Source organism: Podarcis tiliguerta, assembly GCF_965153285.1.
Source record: "Podarcis tiliguerta genome assembly, chromosome: 11".
NCBI classification, from domain to species: Eukaryota; Metazoa; Chordata; class Lepidosauria; order Squamata; family Lacertidae; genus Podarcis; species Podarcis tiliguerta.
Genome location: NC_139544.1, coordinates 35,940,844 through 35,960,207, shown reverse-complemented (window position 1 = coordinate 35,960,207; position 19,364 = coordinate 35,940,844). Strand labels below are relative to the sequence as shown.

Below are 19,364 nucleotides of genomic sequence, written 5' to 3'. Positions count from 1 at the left end.
ACACCCTTGTAGACATGTTTTGACACAAGATCCAATAAATTTAGTCCTAAGTTGCCACTGGTGACTGGGAAACACTTCTTGGTGACAGCTTGCCCAACTGAGACACTTTCCCCTTTGAAACACAGTTCCTTCAGCATTTTCAAAAGGGAAGGGTTATTTATTCGTTCACCTTTTTAAACACTTGGAAGCAGTAAGAATCAGCCTTGCTGCCAGGTATGAAGTGAAAAGCTTACCTCTCTGCTGAGTCCTCTGCACCTACCAGAGAACTGGGGGGAGGGGTGATTGTGGCAGACACAAGAAATGACTGACTACTAAGGGCAATAAAAATATGTGGGTCTCTGGCAAATGCATATATATATATATATGAGAACAACTACAGGTGGCAGTGTAAATAGTGTTGCTGAAGCATATCTAAAGTACATAAAGGGGCCCACAAAAATCATAGTTTGGAAGGTTGTGGTATGCTTAATTGCTGCCAGATGATAAGCACTGCAACCATGCTTATAAAAGCTTAACTGTGACTGACTCGCAAATACTGAAGGTTGTATTTTATGGCCAGTTAAAAACAAGATACCTGTTGTCATGGTTGGTGAGAACAAACTGCATAAAGGCACCTTTGCCTCCCAACATGAAAGCTTTGCTTCAGTACTTGATAGTAGTGTCAAATTTGTGTTTTGATCTCACATTTCTGTGTAGTAATTGCAGTGAGGAGAGCAGCAGAAACAGCTAAATCTATCAACAATTATATTTAATAGGCAAACTGCCTTTAATAGTGTCAAATAGTTGGTCATTTAGATGTGGTATTGTCTATTCCTGATCGGCAACAATTCTCCACTGGCCCTGTAGGGACCCACAGGGTTTCATCTTGTCTCCCATGCTCTTTAGCATCTATATGAAACCACCTGGAGAGGTCATTGGGGTATTTGGAGTGAGGCGTCATCAACAGGCAGATGACTCCCAGTTCTTTCACTTTATCAAATGAATCAGTCCAGGCTGTTCACTCCGTAAACCAATGTATGGACACCATAATATCCAGTGGATTGCTGATTCCCATGTTCAGGAATTGGGTAGATAGCTCTTATGGATGTAGTTGCACTTCCTTCGAAATAACAGGCCTGCTGTGGAATTGGGTAGATGGCCTTATCACTGGCGGCACAAACTGCTGCAACAGCAAAGAACAGCTTTTCCTGGTTTAGCATCTACAGCTGTTCCTGGACAGGGATACTCTGCCCACTGCGAGCCATATGCTGGTTAACTTCCTGATATGATTACTGTAATATGCTCTGTGTGGGGCTGTCCTTGAGAATGATCTGGAAGCCACAGCCTATGCAAAATGTGGCAGCCAGATTACAGAGTGCTACAGTTCCAGAGGGTAATATGATCCTGAGAAAGTTGCGCTGGCTGCTAATCTGCTACAGAGAAATGACTTAGAAAGCTCTAAACAACTTAAAATATGTTAAATAAATAAAATACTAACGTATAATAATGATGAACAGTCTTCCTTTTTGGCTAAATGCCTAATCGCAATACAGTTATGCTATAACTTTGAGGAAATGCTAATTTTATAAAGGTGCAGCTTCTTAGATTTTTAGAGCAGAGTGTAACTGAGTTACATTCCAAGCCCACGAGAGAGTAAGTTCCACTGAAATCAGTGAGGTTTCCTTGTAGGTAGAAAAAGTGTATACCGTATTTTTCGCCCTATAGGACGCACTTTTTCCCCTCCAAAAATGAAGGGGAAATGTGTGTGCATCCTATGGGGCGAATGCAGGCTTTCGCTGAAGCCTGGAGAGCCCCACCGCCAGCCCCACAAGCTCGGGGGACAGCGGGGAGGCGGAACGCCGCCATCCCGCTGTCCCCCGACCTGGTTTGGAGGCTGGCGGTGGGGAGAAGCCTGTTCCTCCCCGTCGCCAGCCCCGCAAGCTCGGGGGACAGCTTCCCGCCCCAGCCCCGTGCCTGGGGAGGGGGGAATAATTTTTTTTTTCTTTATTCCCCCCCAAAAAACTAGGTGCGTCCTATGGGCCGGTGCGCCTTATGGGGCGAAAAATTGGAATAAGGAGGTTTTCAGTTTGGGCTTGCACTCTTTGATGGATCATTACGTTCTTTCTTTACCTGCATAATTCCTGTTTTCTAAACCTTGCAGATGAAATATACCCAGATTAACACGGTTTAGAAACATTGCTGGAGTAATTGCTTCACTTTCCCTTTCTTTGATTTTTTGAACGTCAGTCCCTTTCATGTCCTGTGTTTTTTAAAAAAAATAAATGTTTTTTTCTAGTTATAAAATATACTATCAGTCTCTGTTCTGTTTTTGCTTCCTGTTTCCCCCTACAATTATGTTTTAATCAGTATTGGGAACAAGATACAATGTTGTGCCACTTCAGAATAAATTTCCATGAGTCAGAATGTTGATCCCACAGCTTTACATTCTGAGATCAACTGAAGACGAATAGCGGTGCTCTGAACTTCCATTAAATCTAACAAACAGTCATTGGTTTCAACATCCAGAAATATCCAGGGTAACTACCTGGCTCTTAGTCTCCCTGTGACTTCCCAGATGTATCATTAATGAGGGCTTCCAAATTTCTGTCCCAAAATACAACATCATTCCTGGTGGTTGGCCGTGCTTGCTGGGGCTGATGGAACTTGGGATACAGTAACATCTGGAAGGCCACAAGTTCCCCACCACCGTTATACGCATCCCCTTTTGGAAGCAGGTCCCATTAAACTCAGTGGAACTTGTGAGTAAACAACTATAGGATTACACTACTGTTGACATAATAGCTGTCAAGACAATTAATAGTTTAAGGATTGTAGTAGCTTAGTAACTTGGGAATCTACCATATTAAAATACTTAATTGCATATGGAACGTTTAAACGGGGCCCTCTGCTATGTCAGTTAGTAAACTTCTGTTTGTGAAATAGACTGGAGTTCTTTGGTATAAATATAACTCTAAAGGTCCTCGCTTAAGGGAAATCAGAATTAACTTTTATTTTAATGATTGTGAGAGAATTTGTGTACATTGAAGCCACCAAACTACATTGGTGCTTTAAATTTTGACTATTTCTGTATTTTCTCCATTTGAAAGGAATCTCTTTTTCCATAAAGGACCCTTCTGTTTAGTTATATACTTTATATATTATAAAATATACTTAAGATGTATTTAATAATGAATGCAAATGTCCTTTGAAGTGACATAAAATTATGAAACATTTTATGATATATAAAAACAGTGTTAAGATGGACCTATAATAAAAATGTTAAGATGAAGACATGTTAGTCTAATACATGGCTTCTGGTTTGTTTTTTTACAAAACAAAGGTAAAATGTCTCCTAATAATGAGCATAGTTCCGTATCTCAAGTGCATTATGCACTTAGAAATACAACTTTCAAAGTGTTGTTGTGCATAACTAAAACACAGCTAGTGATCCTGCTCAGAAATAGCGGGGTATTCAGATACATAATCACATACTGTTAAAAATCAGATACAGATTTTAGTATGATGCGTGAGTAAATAAGAGCCTATGTAGTGGGATTTTAAAATCAGTTACTGTTGGCCTCTTATACAAGCATAATACAGTCACTCAGCTGTTAAAAACCTGATCTACTATTTAAAAAATATATAAAAACAAATTGTCTATCTTTCTGCCTGATCTCTTTTCAACTGCTAACACAATGGAAACAGTAGGTGATCAGTCAGTGCATTTGGATTGTCCATGATGGTTTTGTATAAATATTGGAAGGGCAAGAAACAGAATTCACACAGTAAAATATGATTTCATCTGCCTCTTCTCTGCAGTTCCATGGCTCATGCTGCGGTGTGAAATTCTCATTTTACACACTTTGCAGGCGGAGCACATGAATTATGCATTGAGCAAGAGAAATCTCCTGCTTCAAGTCGTATATGCATTTACCCAGGTTCTATCTCTATTATCAAGATGAATTGCAAATGGAGAAATGTTTGATGGGATATGGCTTAACTTCTTTGTTTAGCATTCAGCTCTGGATTGCATTCTTTTCTTTAAGGAGGAAGCAAGTTTATTTTTGTGTGGATTGTAATTTTAAGTAAAGAACAAAAAAATCAATTTTTAAAGCTGTTTCAGTTAAACTATCGGTAAATATTAAACATAAATGTGAGTGAGTGTGTGTCATGTTCATTTTCTTACATTTAAACTTATTGTGACCATGGGCAAGTCCAGAACATTGTAAGCACAGTTGCCATTTGTAGAAAGGAAAACAGTGACATATCTGATTTGATGAGTATGCCATTTTGTATTAGAGAGACCAGGTAGATTTGCTGGGAGGAGCTGATCTGATCCCACTGTGTTCACCTAGATGTTTGGTATAGCATCATACAGGGCCATCTTACCCATAGGCACTAGGGGTGCGGGGCACCCGGGTGCCAGGCTCTCAGGGGTGCCAGGCCGAGAGTCCGGGGATGAGCCCGCTTTTTGGTCGGAGCACTGCAGTGGGCTCTTCTGCTGCGGGCGGCTCTGCGCCGTGAGTTTGGGGGCGACCAAGCCAACGAGACACTGAGGTGGCCGGCTGGCTCCACCTTCCTGCGCGCCTGGGAATGGGCAGATCTTTGCACCCTGACGCCACATATACTTAAGATAGCCCTGGCATCATCATAGGCTGCAGGGATGAGGGGAGAGTTGCTGTGTTCCATCGCACTTCCATATCCAGTGCCAGGAAACTTGGAACTGACTGTGAAGGAAGTAAATTGTGGTTACTGCTTCTGTACCATCCACCTTACTGCCCAGCAGCTTCTCTCACCAAGCTGGCAGAGGTGATATTAGGTGTGGTGTCAGAGGAAACCTTAACAATAGTTCTGGATTATTTCAGTATCTATGCTGAGGCTGCCTCTAGTGTTCTGCCTCAGGACTTCATGGCCTTAATGATGACCATGGAGGTATCTCCCAAGTTGTCACTGATCTGACACACAGGGCACAGCATACCCTCCATTTAATTGTTGCTCAAGGTGGAGGAAGAGATGGTATGGAGATAGGGGGAGTAGATCTCACCCCATTGTCATGGTCTGATCACTTCCTGGTGAAGTTCTTACAGCTCCAGTCCTCCACTGGAAGGGTGATGGAAGGATTAAGATGCTGTGGAGAAGCTTATCAGGGGTTGCAGAGGGGAAAGAAAAAGGTGAGTTGTGCAAGCCGCTCACATTAGGTACAACCCATACAGATTGAATGAAGTCATAATTAACTATGACTTCAGTGTTGACTGATCCCGCCTTTTGGTCGGAGCACTGCAGTAGGCTCTTCTGCTGCGGGCGGCTCTGCGCCGTGAGTTTGGGGGCGACCAAGCCAGCGAGATACTGAGGTACTGAGATATTTAGCTGGAATATTGACATATTCCAGCTAAAATGAAACTGAAACCAGTTTGAACAACTGAGTAGCTGTAATGAAATCACATGAACATAAGAATAGCCTGCTGGATTAGGTCAAAGGCTTATCTATAGTCCCGCATCCTATTGTCACATTAGCCAATCAGATGCTGTGGGAAATCAGGGAGCAGAACATGAAATCAAGAGCATTCTCCCCTCCTGTAGTTTCCAGCAACTGGCATTTGGAAGCATTACTGCCTCCAACTGTGAAGGTATTTTTTGTGGGACTTAATCACAACTAAATCTGAGCCTATATATTGAATAATGTGAACTTTTGCCTGAGACTGACTAATTTTCATTTGGGGAATAGAGGTCTAGAACTTGGGTCTGGTTGCAGTATCCAGCCATTATTTGTGCTGCCTTCCCCCCAAACCTGGCTTCTTGCACATATAGATAGAGGAAAAGCAGAGTTTGTCTGTCTATCTCTCTTTTTACAAACTTTATTGAAAAGTTTAAAAACAATTACCAAGCAAAACTGTTGTCTTCCAAGAGAAATACGTGTACAGATGTTAAGTCTTATATGCAGTCATCCACATAGAATCAAAACAAACTTGGAAAATCTTTTATATTACAAATTCAGCTCGCATCCACAGGATATACTTCAATCTAAATTGCTAAGTAATTTCTCCATAGTGTCTTCTGTGACTGAGACAGAAGGAAGATTACTGTACTATTGTTAATAAACACTATAAATCAAGACCTTATGGAGTCAAGCCATCTTTCTTTGTTATTCCTGTTATCGCCTTCCAGTGGTGAATTAAGTGTTCATAAGTGCTGTATTCCACACATACTGCGTCCAAGTTCTTGTGGTGGGAGTCCTATGGTCTAAACCCCCACTGCATACCATTTCAACTAAACTGCAAGAAACCTTTTTAAATGTCATTATGAGATAGCACTGGACACCCCTACACCCTTCCAGAGATAGCCATTTTCTCTCACCCTTATGTTGGACAGGATGTAAGCTTAAAGGCATGTTCCTCCACATGTGATAGGAGTGCCTGTTGCCTAAAAATTTTTTGGACTTGAATTTTTTTCACTGTCTTCTGCCATTATGGAACAACATCTTGTACCCGATCCCATGTTAGCCCAGCTGTCAATGGAAAACGATATCAATCCAAATGTAAAGCATAAAAGAGTTGATCTTCTTTCTTAAGACAGCAGCGAGACAAATAATTGCATCCATTTGGAGACTTTGTCTCTTATATTCCACCAGGATTCTACATCCACCCACCTACCCACCCAAAGTTCTTTGCAGTGTGTAGGGTAGTTGGACAAAGAGTATTCTTATGTCATGTTGAGTTTGTGCAGATAGTCTCCAGGAAGATATTCATGGTTTCCAGAGGTGAGCTGTTGATGGCATTTGTTGAATCCTGTTAAATTAAGCTCATGCTCCGAATCATATGCAGTGGGATTCTTTCACCATGCTTCGCATGCGTGCTCTAGATATGAGTGTTTCTTCCGCCACTCAATGAGAAAAGTGTCCTGCTAATCAACATGTTTGTGGACTCAAATGGCTGATACAGTTCTCTGGAAAATTATGCCAAAATTCATAGTAAATTTTGACAAAGAACTTTATTCCCAGGCTGTGGTATATAGGCATGGTTCTTTCTTTGTCCTTCTCCCTTCTTACACCTGCTTGTATAATTATTTATTTGAGTTTCAATTAAAGATGCAATAATATATAAACTCTGTTAATTTTATTCTCCCAAAGAGATGAATTTATCAGGTCTCTTGCTACTCTGAAAATGCTTTGATGATCTGAATCTAATGAAATCTCAATCCTCTTGAGAACTAAAGATCTCTGGGTTTTATGCCTAGTCTTGTATGGCAGCAGCTCTCAGCTGATTAGGTCACATGTCCAAAGAGAAAAGAAGTAGTGAGACCAGTTGTGGTTGTTGAGAAAAGTTTGACGTTACTGCACACTCGAGGACCATAGGATTACAGGAAATAAAAGACTGCTAATTGATAATGTGAAAAGTTAGATCAAAGCCACCACAATTTTTTTTTTTTAAACTAAAAGAAAAATAGAGTAATAGCACAGCTAATTGCTTAGAGCAGGACATTGACCCGCCGTTGAAGCAGAGCTGTATTGGTGTTGCAAGAACACTGGGAGATAACATCAAAGAAATTGTGTTGAAAAGGCATGCAAGATTCTTTTATCTGAATTCCTATGCAGCGAATATTAAAAAGGTTGAGCCCAATTACATTCTTTCCTGGATAGGTCTCTGCAGTGTTCTTACACATTTTTTCAAAAAAAGGATTAAACATTCATATACTTTTGGCAGAAAGAAGAGAAAGCTTCACAAGAGAAGAGAGCGCCTACTAAGCAAGATGTGCCACTCTTGGATTTGGACGACTGTAAGTACTCCAGATGTTTGCCCTTTCAAATGATATTTTTATGTCCATGAAAGTTAAAGCATTTGACTTAGATCCTAACTAAAGCTTCCCTTGTGGGAGTGCCCCATGAGCAGAGTTCTGCTCATGGGATGCTCCCACCGGCAGAAGAAAGGCATTTTTTTACACACACTCCTTTTCCCTGCAACCTCTTCGCCTTTCCAAACTGTTGCTGAAGGATCGGGGAAAGCAGTTATTTCCACTTACAGAAGCAATCCATCATTTTGCAGGGGGCTAGTTAGGATCCAAGTCATTGTATTTAAATTTCAAAAGGCCTGAAATAATACTGTCTGTCTCATATAAAGATATAATGGAATATTTATGTGTACTCTATGCATTTGTCATTGTATAAGAGCATAACACACTTTAAAAAAAAACCTGGATAGCCTACTTGAACAATGCATGCTCTTTAAACAGATTCTTTCTGAACAATTTAGCTTTAAATGTGGGGGGTCTCTCTTCTCTTGTCTCTTAAGATTTAAGGCTTATATGTTTTCAGCCTATATCAAATGCATTTCTTAGCGCATTGTAATACTGTTACACTATTTTATTTTTAAATAAGTACCTTTTTATAAATGAATAGCTTTCCATAGCAAGGTAGCAGTGAGACGCATGGTATCTGGAAATCATACTGAGGTCTCATTCAGAAAGATTGTATTTTCAAAGGTTGTAAATCTCTATGTGTCAGTAATACAAAAATATTTAACAGCCTCAAGCACAGAAATTTGGAAAGCATAAAAGCTAGAGATGAGTGTGGTTTTGTTTTTCCATAGGCTGGATACAGAGATTAGCACGCTAAATAGAGCTAGCAAATTGTGACACACATACACACACACACATACACACACACACACACACACACACACACCCAGCCCCACTATGTTCCACCAAGGATTGGGGGACCTTGCTTAATTGGGAGGCTCTGGGCAAAGGAGGAAGGGGCTTCTTCCAGGAGTGGCATTCCCACTGAGGTGGCTGCCGTGGGGATCAAGGGACAGGGATATCAACTTCTGCTATCCCTATTATGTGCTGTTAGCTCTTACTCCACCTCCTATGTGTTTAGAAAATTTAGAGACTTTTACTTTTATGTCTGAATTCTCAGAATAAACAAGGTTCATTTTAAAATAGAAGCTTTCATCTTTATATAACAACAAAGCATAGAATCTATCATTCTAAGAATAAGCAAGTAATCTACTAACATTAATTTCCACATAGTTTACCTTTAGTTTGGAACATGGTGTGTGGTGGTTGGGGAGGTGTTTACGCACCTTCCCATACACATTAACTTAAGACATATGTTGATGTACAATCCCATAAATCAGAGTTTTCCAAACTGTGTTGTGACACGTTAGTGTGTTGGCTGCCATGTGTAGGTTTATTGTGTGAACACACCCTGCTCTCCTCCTGGGGCTGGAAAGGGGCTAGTTTAACCTCAGGTTTGCTAGCAAAACTGAATTACTGTGCCATGAAATGAAACATATCTAACAGGTGTGTCACCAACATGAAAAGTTCGGAAAGCTCTGCCATAATTTTTAAAAATTAAACATTTTTATTAAAATGCGTAGGATAAAGTACGTGTCTAGTTACTGAATTGTTCAAGTTTAAGATGCCAGAAAAGCATACTCTTACCAATTTAATTTACTTAAATATAACTATCCTTCTCAACTGCTTATTTTCTGCAGTCAGTCCTGTATCAACTACCACATCACTCCACAAGCCAACTATTCTTACTCCTACTTTATCAGCTGACTTAGAAGGTTTAAGTTTATCAAGTTCTTCAGCCATTGATGTAAGTTATATTTTTCATTTACTGACTTATTTTTCTCACTCATTTTCTGTTTTAAGGTGAACTTGTATCTTGATCTATAATGGACTTGCAGACCATTCAATAATACTTCATTCCATTTTTAAATACAGATCAGGGGTGGGGAGCCTTTGGCCCACCAGGGGTTCCATATTTGCTTGTGAGCCCCTTTTGCCCAAACCATGCCCACCCATGCAATATCAGGTGTGGGATGGGTATTGGCATTGCTTCAGTGCTTAAAGTGAGCTGCTGATTGTTCCTTGACTGGAGCAAGGAACACCTCCACCATCAATCAGCCGATGGGCAGTGAGGATGTGCCTTCTTCTAGGAGAGGGAAGTGATTTTCATTTTGCAAACAACCCTGCACCTCTTGTTTTCAAAGAACAGCATGGGGCTGTTTGCAAAAGGACTTTCAAACAGCCCTCTGCTGCAATTTAAAGTCTCAACAATTGGGACTTCAGAGCACACTGTCACCTGATGTCATAGTGTAATCCAGTGATTGGCAGGTAGGAGGAGCTGCTCACCTTACTAGTTTGGCCTGCCAGGGGTTGGGGAGTTAAAGGCCTGGTCCATTGGCAGAAAAGGTTTCCCACCCCAATGTAGCTTCATGATGAAATTAAGGAAGAATATATTGCAGAGGATTTTTAAAAGCCTGTGGTTTTAAAATGGTAGCAGTATAATCAGAATAGCTTTTGTTAATCACCATTCTAACTTTTGACATGGGAAAACCTTATATTTTGCATTTTAACTGCTTACAAATTCTGGACAAATGTTATAATCTTCTAAACTAATAACACAGAAACTTGTTCTTCTTTCCAAATATATTTTTGAACTTCTTTATCTTGATACCTGCTATATTAAAACAAATCTAACTTAGTATTTTTCTGATTGCCTATGTTAGCTCTTATGCAACGCAGTGTCTGTGTAGGTGTTTATTCATATCTTGAATCAACTAAAATGACTTTATACTCAGTTTCCTGGACAATGAAATAGAGAACGACCAGATCCAAAGTCCTGGAGGGCTCATGGCAGGTAGACAAAAATGGAGGAGGTGGTTCCTCTTCCTAATAGTCCTTCCCATCTCTAAATCCAAAGCCTCCCCTTATACTAGCTTCTTCAGATACGAGCCTCTTAAAAAGCCACTCGGTGTCCTCTACCAGATGCTTCTCTGTCAAAATTTCTGGAATATTTCCTGCTGTAAGAATTTAGGGACAATTTAACAAATAGCTCCCATTTTTCTGACTGTTTAGAATAATACCACATACTGTTTCAAAACCAGACTGCACGGGAATGGGAAGGACATGGTAGTAAAATCTCTCCGTTAAGAAAATAACCTATCTGTCGTGTAGGATGTTCAAATTAACAGATGGTTCAAGCAAATTTGGTAAGGTTCTCACTATAAAAACAAAAAATTATCATAGTGTTAATTTCACATCATGCTTAGCAAACGTTGGCTACCACTAAGTCCATGGTTTGATTCAGTGTGTCATCTAAACCCAGGCTCATGATTTAATTGTCCAGACTAACCATGAACTGTAACCAAGATTTGTTTTCATTAATCTGGAAGTGGTAAGCCATGAGCCTGGGTTGGACAGCACTCTAAGCCATTAGTTGTCAACCGGTGCACTGTGGCACCCTGGGAAGACTTGAGGAACTTTCATTCATGAGAGCCCAGGGGGGGGGGCATCCTTTCATTAACTTGCAGCCCATATCTTCTTGCATTATCTCTCTTCTTTCTCTCCGAGGAACATTCAGGGGAGCTGGCAGCTTTAACTTGCAGCCCATTATCTTCCTGTATACTTCTCTCTCTACCCCAGTGACCATCCTTCCTTGAGCCCATCCGGTGGAATGGGACCAGGGCAGAACAGGTCAGGGGTGGAACGAGGGAATTCCCACTTAAAGGTGTCATGTAATGAAACCCATTGTAAGTGGCTCCCACAGGGGAGCCGCAGAAACAATGTGTTTGGTCAAGGAAGCCGTGGACACGTAAAGGTTGAAAACCTCTAAGCCAAACATTGGATTAGCTCAGCACAACTGCAGAAAGGATCAGGGACAGCAAAGCAACCGTGAGCTTCAATCCAGGAGCCCACGCGCTCAGGACAGTAGCTCACTTCATATGGTTTTAAAAATGAATCTTTGAAATTACTCATATGTGTGAGTCTTTACCAAAGCTAAGAAGCAGAGTACAGTTGCCACACTGGTCTAAAGTGCTACAGTAAAAATAGGTGAGAAAGCAACTTGTCTGGAAACAACCAAGGCCATTGAGAATACATTATTTGTCTAATGGTATATATTAATCTTACTTAACTGGAGGTTTGTGTGCTGGGTATTTTGGCCATGTACATTAAGGTAGTTTTACCCATGCAAGTCCATAGTATTGACATGCCGCACCAATGTAATATATCTTGTTGTTTATACCATATGTGATAGGGACTTTAATAGGTGTGCCTGGAGCAGAAGCTAAAGGCCAATCAGTATAGTAGATAAAAGGTCTTCCACTGGAGCCTGCATATTGCACATTGTATTCCTGTAGTCACAGAGAATATATGCCCATTACTCCCAGTTCCCAGTGGGAATTATGTAGTGCCATCTCAAAATCATTTTTAAAAGTGTTAGATGTTTATGCTCATGCTAAATAGAAAGGACCATAAGCGACCTTCTAATGCTTGCCTGTATAGGAAGGGAGTTAACCAGACTACTTTAGAAGTATTAACATAGTGTAACTGGAACAGAAAGAGGCCCTTTAGGAGTGACTTTTTGAGAAGAAACAAGGTGTAATGGTAGGAGGAGGGGACGTGAAAAGATTGGGCTGATCATAGTTAAGAAGCCATACCATAGTTTGCCTCTGGAAGCTCGACTCATGTCTGCTTTTAATTTCTCATTTGCTTAGCACTCAACTTCATAAATTCACTCCAGCCTCCCTGCTTCCATCTTAAACCACAAATCCAAACACATGCTGTGGACTACCTGAATGAAGCCAGTGGTCCATAGATCACAGTTTGGGAACCACTTACTTGGACTATATCCGGCAGTTTAAATCATTTACAGGCAATGACCATTTTGCATGGGGGTTCCATTCCCAGCCCCTGCACATCCTCCCACATGTTGGTGGAGCGTGCATAAGCCTTCTCCATCCCTGTTCTTCCCTCTTCTGGGTCCAAAAGGATGCCCCTAAAATGGTTGCCGCCTGTATGTACTAGGATACAACTTTTGTAAAGCATGTACAGTCATACCTTGGTTTTTGAACAGCTTAGTTCTCAAACTTTTTGGCTCCCAAATGCTGCAAACCCAGAAGTTCCTGTTTGCAAACTATTTTTGGAAGCTGAACGTCCAACAGGGCTTCCAGTTGGCTGCAGGAGGTTCCTGCAGTCAATCAGAAGCCGCACGTTGGTTTCTGAATGTTTTGGAAGTCGAACGGACTTCCGCAACGGATTCCATTTGACTTCAAAGGTACAACTGTACTTAGGCTTTCCCTAAATGCATAGCTGTTCATTGCAGAATTGTGGCAGCTGTGTCTTTAAGTAGGTCATGATGTAGGAAAATTGCAAATATACATCTGTTGTTGTCATATTTATTTATTCATACCCTGGTTTTCTTTATAAAAGAAACACAGGGCTTAATGTTTTATTTTAAAAATGCATAAAGGACAATATAGAAGGCAATAAACAGTTCAGATTACTAAGATCCTTTTAGTATATTAGAATAAAGAGCAGGGTAAGACAATTTAAAGTAAAAATAGGAAACAAAACTTAATCCCAGGTTAAATCTCAATGAAATAAAAAGGTTTCAGCAGGTGACCTTAAACTTATTAGGCCACGATAAGGAAATTTTGTCCATTATACGATTATTTTCCACCTAGTCATTTTGATACATTGGCACCCTATTTACAAAATTTTACAATTCCAAAATACAGAGGTGCTTTCACTTGCACAGGATTAAATATACTGCCTTCAGCTGTACTTGAGGGTCGATTTCAAAAAATTCCACTGGAAAAATGCTAATGTCCATGTGGAGATGGCAGTATTGAATCAGCAGCTCATGTGCTTCTAGCTTGCAGTCTTTATAAAAAGATTTGAGGAGTGAGGTTATTATCCCTCTACTACTATCCATACCAGGTCGCTCAACCATTGCTACTGTGTCCTTTCTTCTAGCAGATCAAGATAACCAGATGACAGCAAAAACTGCAGAATTTTAAGCAGGGGCAATTAGAATAGATCTATTATATGATTATTGATGTAAACCTCCAAAATCTATTTTGTATGGTTAAGTTTTTACCTCTATCTTCAGTACATTGTATTTTATTTTATTGCTATGGCTAGTGGCTGGTGCAAATAAAGATTCTTCTTCTTACAAGGCAGCAGGCCTATGAAAACTCTAGGAAGGAAATAGAAATGTATGTTCTGCAGAAATCAGTTGCTGAGTCACCACTGGATCTGAGCATGATTACTCCTAGCTAGTTGGCAATAAGTAAGTCTCTTATTTAGTAGAAAGACCCCTCTTCAGGTAGAATAACAGATTCAAGAGTTCTGGTTTAACACACCAGCCTCTCTAGGGATAGTTGATCTAGAATAGTACCTTCTGAATATCTGTTAAAGAAAATCACTAAATGAGGGAGAAGAACGGGGTAATTCTACAAAATACTTGTAGGAAATGGACATTAAGAATTACTTTTCACTTGCAACTCCATTTGACAATCTCCCTAACGCAACACTAATTATTATTTTCATCTCCATAGCAAACATGCAGAAACTAATTGCTCAAGGCTCATAATAATTTAAAAAATTTACTCATTTTAATACAACTGGCACCCTTCAAGTTTCATCTCCATGAGACTGCAGACCAAATGTTTTCCAAATTTGAGCAATGAAACATGGTTGAAAAAGAAACTGCCCAAGAGTAGTATGGAAATATTGTATATATGAAAACACTATTACGGAAATAAGTTATTCCTATCAACATTTCTTGCTAAAGATTTAATACTGAAGTAAGAACTCTGTATACAAGAAGCATAAATCTATAAAAAATTAAAAATAGTATCATTGCTTTGTCTTCCTTCCTTCAAATATCTTAGTTTATTCATGTTTATAACTGCCTTACTTAAATTCATTGAAGATTTCATGTATAATATGTAAATGATACACATACATAGCTTTAACCATGCCTGATAGTGGTTGTGGATAGTTTTTGTTAGGCAATCACAAATCTAACATATTGTCAATAAAACCAGTCACTTTAAAATTTCAATCACATCTTTCTAAGGTAACATTTACCTCCTCACATCTTTAGCAGCTATCAGACATGACATGGGACATATTCATTGACCCTAAAAATTTTCATCAGAATCATCCACTGAAAGGGGGCTGCCCCAGCCAGACAAAAGGCTCATTTCAATTTTAACGGCCGTAATTAAAGGTTAATTCACTGAGTCAGGATTAACGAGGAAAGTACAAATGATAGGCAAGCAGCTGCCTTTATAATACAAGATTAGAACAATGCAATTACAATAAGAATTAGAAAAAATCAACTTCCTGAAAGGTTCTGTAATGAATGGACTGCATTTCTCTGCTGCTAATTGTGCTACTTAAACATGAGGATGGTACAGCCATCATTTTATTGTACTATCTCTTTATCAACAATGTCTAACAAGATAGTATACTAAATACAGCAATCACAATTGATATATTGAGAAAATACTATGATCACTGGCAACACTTAAAAAGAGCCATGATTGCCATTATGCCAGAGTGGGTTTCTTAAACTAAGGTACACCACACTTAATTCTTTCATTAAATCTTACATGAGTGAATTGCTTTCTTCTACCTACTTACTGTATTTTATTATTATTTATTAAATTTGAAAACCACCCTTTATCTGTAGATGTTGTAGTTGTAAAACTTAAGGTGGAAATAGTAAAAGGAATGTAAATGGGGATTCAAGAATTTTTGTACTTGAGCTTTTTGTTTTTGTGCACAGTAGTAGTGGTTTATTACTATAATAAATGAAGGTAGAATAGCTATTTTCTATATCAGTTTTGTAGATAGGGTGCAAGATATGCATGGTAGTGATTAATTAAAAGACTAGAGAAGTATCATGTTAAATGGAATAGTACTGTTATCAGATATTATGGAAAAGATCCTGATTTTGCAGGGGAGGGGGGACAAAAATATCCCAAGGTATTCTGGGAAGAACACTGTCTTTTTAAAAGTGCCATTTGCAACTGACATCTTAAAATTGGTGACATATATGTTACATTTTGTTTTTTGTCAGGTGTCATAGGATTCAGAAAAGTTGAAAGCGTTTGTGCTTATAGATGCAAAGAAAATAATTGTACATCATAAATAGAAGATGTGGAAAATTACCCTTTAAACTCAGGCTCCATGGAAAGAATTTGCATTTTGTCGATCGTTGTTGAGGTGCTTTAGGATAATAAATCTGTATGCTGGGATACATTGGAGTATTGATGCTTAAAACCTAATAATCCAGTAGCATCATCCCAGGAAAAATATATAGTGCTGTTTGAAGATTATGTAGCCCATGATATGAAAAGCCATGAGCTCAATGCTGCTATTGCTGTGGAAATGGATTGTAAACATAATATAGATTTGCTTGATAAAATTATTATTTTTGCTAAGCAGATGACAGCTGGCAAATCTGTCTCATGTATGCTATAAGTCACAAAAATGTAGGTGTTATCACTGATATTTAGATCAACCCAAGTATTGTTGGCTCAAAAACTGGGCCAACATGCTGTTTCTTACAATATTTTGACATTAAAAGCTCCAAGAAATGGTATTTAAGCCGCTTTTGGTATGGGCAGTTGATAACTTTTCATTCATAATTAGCTCATAGAGAACCGAGAGACATTGCAGGGAAATTGAACTGTCAGTGGGTAGAAACAAGCATTTGACCTCATCACATTGAGTGGGGCCCATCATAATTTGTTCATTTGGTGCCCATCAGCCCAGCCTCATCTCTCATACGGCACCTCGCTGACCTTCCCTCTCCAATTCCACTCAGTTCAGCTTTAATTATGACTCTGCAGACCCGAAGAAATATTGCAGCTTGCTCTCAAAAACCCTGAACTGCCACTCACCAAAAGATTGGTTTTTAACAGGTAATAAATGCCCAGAGGAAATGGTTCTGTGTCCCACACAGAGCACAGCAGCTCCTTTGGAGATTTTCCTGCCTCTCAAGTGTCCTAATACTAACTGGATTTAAAAAAAATAAAAATAGAAAGATCATTTTATGCTTGTTACCAGATTCACTGTACAAAAACAGTATAAGCTTTATTAAAAGCTTATGTGTGTGTGTATGTTTCTGTTACAGACAGAAGAAAATAGTTATTTTGAAAAATAATATTTTAAGAAGCTGGTTAATGATACAAGTATTAGAACTGAAAGTTTTAACTGACTTACTCAGTGAATAATCAACTACACCTTTAATCACTAATTAAAATTTGCCCTCCTATTTAATCGTTGGGCATAAGTTTGAAGGGTACTCCACTGTATGAGTCACAATAATATACTAGGCCCCTAGTGAGAAATTTAGGGATGGGTTTTATTTTCAGTTTTGTATTGAAATTAAGCAGATTATTTTAAATTCATATGTGAAACCACTGTGCCCTGTCTTCATAAGAATGAAGATGGAGGACAATGTCATTTGGATCTTCCAGGTAATACATTTGGATATTCTTCCATACTGCTGAGATTTGAACTTGTTGAAAGCATTTTCACTCTAGCAAGTTAAAGTAAAAAGTGAAAGTTTATATTACTCCAATTCTATTGATGAAAAATATTAATGACCAATCTTTCAAACAGTAAGAGGGAACTTATAATTTTATGAACAAAACAAAAAAAACCACCCTGCGGTCTTCCTTTGCTATCTTTGAAAAGGCCCTTATTTATGTTTTAATGCAAATTAATTTAAAAATAATTAAAGCCAGATGATAAAAAATCAATTGTTTGACAACCCTAGAATTAATGACACACAATTTTAGGATTAACAGTTTGTTGGCTGATTTTTTTTTCAAAAAGTGTAGCTAAATTCAGTATGAAAAGTGACATGGGTGTAACTTTAATCCCAATTTAAATAATAGCAAATTAAATTTCATACACAGTAATTCCACTGGTAGTGGCAGGTGAACTGCATCTCTCCTAAAAGATTTCATAACACTGAATAATTCAAAACTATTCAGTGTTAGGAAATCTTTTAGTAGAGATGCAGTTCACCTGCCACTACTAGTTGTTGTTTCCAGATGGATTTGTACAATAATCTTTTGAGAGAGAGATTTGAGAACACTAGACGAAAAAGTCTGAAAATCTCATTTTGGCTCTAAAAACCTGTCCCTAAAGACTCTCTGGCAAATAAAAGTATTCAAAACTACAGTGTATCCTTGTAGTGAATGTGTCAGCAGGATTTTCAGGTCATTTGACAAAAAGGATACAGGTGCAGTAGATAGCAGTGAAGGTGACTGCTAGTTTCATCAATCACTTTGCCTTTCTTTAAGTTGATACATAATGGATCCCTTCAATCAGCTTCCTTGTTCTTTGTCACTTGTTTAGGAAAAAGAAAAAGGTAGAAAGGCTGGGCTTTAAAGTCAAGGTTACAAACCTTATTTACACATGATAGGAAGATGTCAGTATGAGCAGGGGCCCTTCATAAAATGTTGAGTTTTCCAATGTGTGATAATATGCAGTTTGAAGCTTCCTTCATACAGACCTTGAGTAGTGATGGTGCTTGTCAAAGCACTGAGTTCAAACAGGAGCTTGGAATTAAGATGTTCAGTGACATCCCAGAAAAGGTGATAATGCACTTTATTAGCTGAGGACATAATTAGAAATATTCAGTGACAAACTTTGTTTAGTAAATGAAAAGAAATAGATGGTTTATATACAGGTCCTGGATTACTTAGGCAGTGCTTTCCTGGTGCTTTCATAAATTCATATACAAAATATTATGCAAATCAACCCTCTGTCCTGCCTGAAAAAAGCAAAACTCTACAGTGCCCTGTCTTTTCTTCCACAGCAAACTGACTGCACTCTTACCTTTCTCTGAAAGTGTAAGATATGTGCCCTTAAGTCATTGTGGTTTGTGAGTATTTATAAAATAAGTTTAAGAAACTTCCTTGCCACACTTTTGTGACATTTTGGTTAGTCCTGATAAAGGCATCGTCCAACTGTGGATTTTGGAGTTGAGGCTTTGTGGATTGGACCAACATGTTGGACCAATGCGACAGCGTAGCACATGCTGTGCTAGATGAGTAGATTGATTTGGAAATGTACAGCCCATAATGTGTTGATTTTGAATTCCCTGCCTAAAACGTATAAATATTCCTAAAGCTTTCATAACTTATACAGCACATGTTCATAAAATACTCTGGTTGTTGAACAAAATATGTTTTACATTAGGGTGGTTTTTTGTAAAATCAGTAAACAAATCAGGATAATTAACTTTTTTGCTCTAACCATTTTTCCTTAACTCCTCTGGGGTTGTCTATACATACCATCACATTTGCCTTACATCCTCAGTGAGTGTCAAGAAAAATCCTGGAAAGGGAGGTAGGCATGGACATGTATGTATGATTGGGACCAAGAGATTTTGTTCTACCGAAATTAAGAGCCTCTTTCTAGTGCAAGGACTTTCCTCTTGATCATGTGAGGTGGAGGGAATTTGTAAGGGTGGTGGGCATAGTGCAGGCCTCTCTGAACATTTTTGAGGATCTGTTTTTGCCTTGGGGGAGTCACTATTCCAGCACAGGCTTCTATTCCCATTA

General features: G+C 38.9%; 1 protein-coding gene across 3 annotated transcripts in view; it reads left to right on the top strand.

Annotated features, from left to right (window-relative positions):
- The window catches only part of AP3B1 (adaptor related protein complex 3 subunit beta 1), a 138,078-nt gene that overhangs the window by 85,328 nt on the left and 33,386 nt on the right, over window positions 1-19,364 (top strand). For all 3 annotated transcript variants that reach the window (XM_083403726.1, XM_083403725.1, XM_083403727.1), the window contains 2 exons: window positions 7,680-7,752; window positions 9,471-9,577. In XM_083403726.1, coding sequence (XP_083259852.1) covers window positions 7,680-7,752; window positions 9,471-9,577 — 180 coding nt within the window. The remainder of the gene's footprint in view (window positions 1-7,679; window positions 7,753-9,470; window positions 9,578-19,364) is intronic.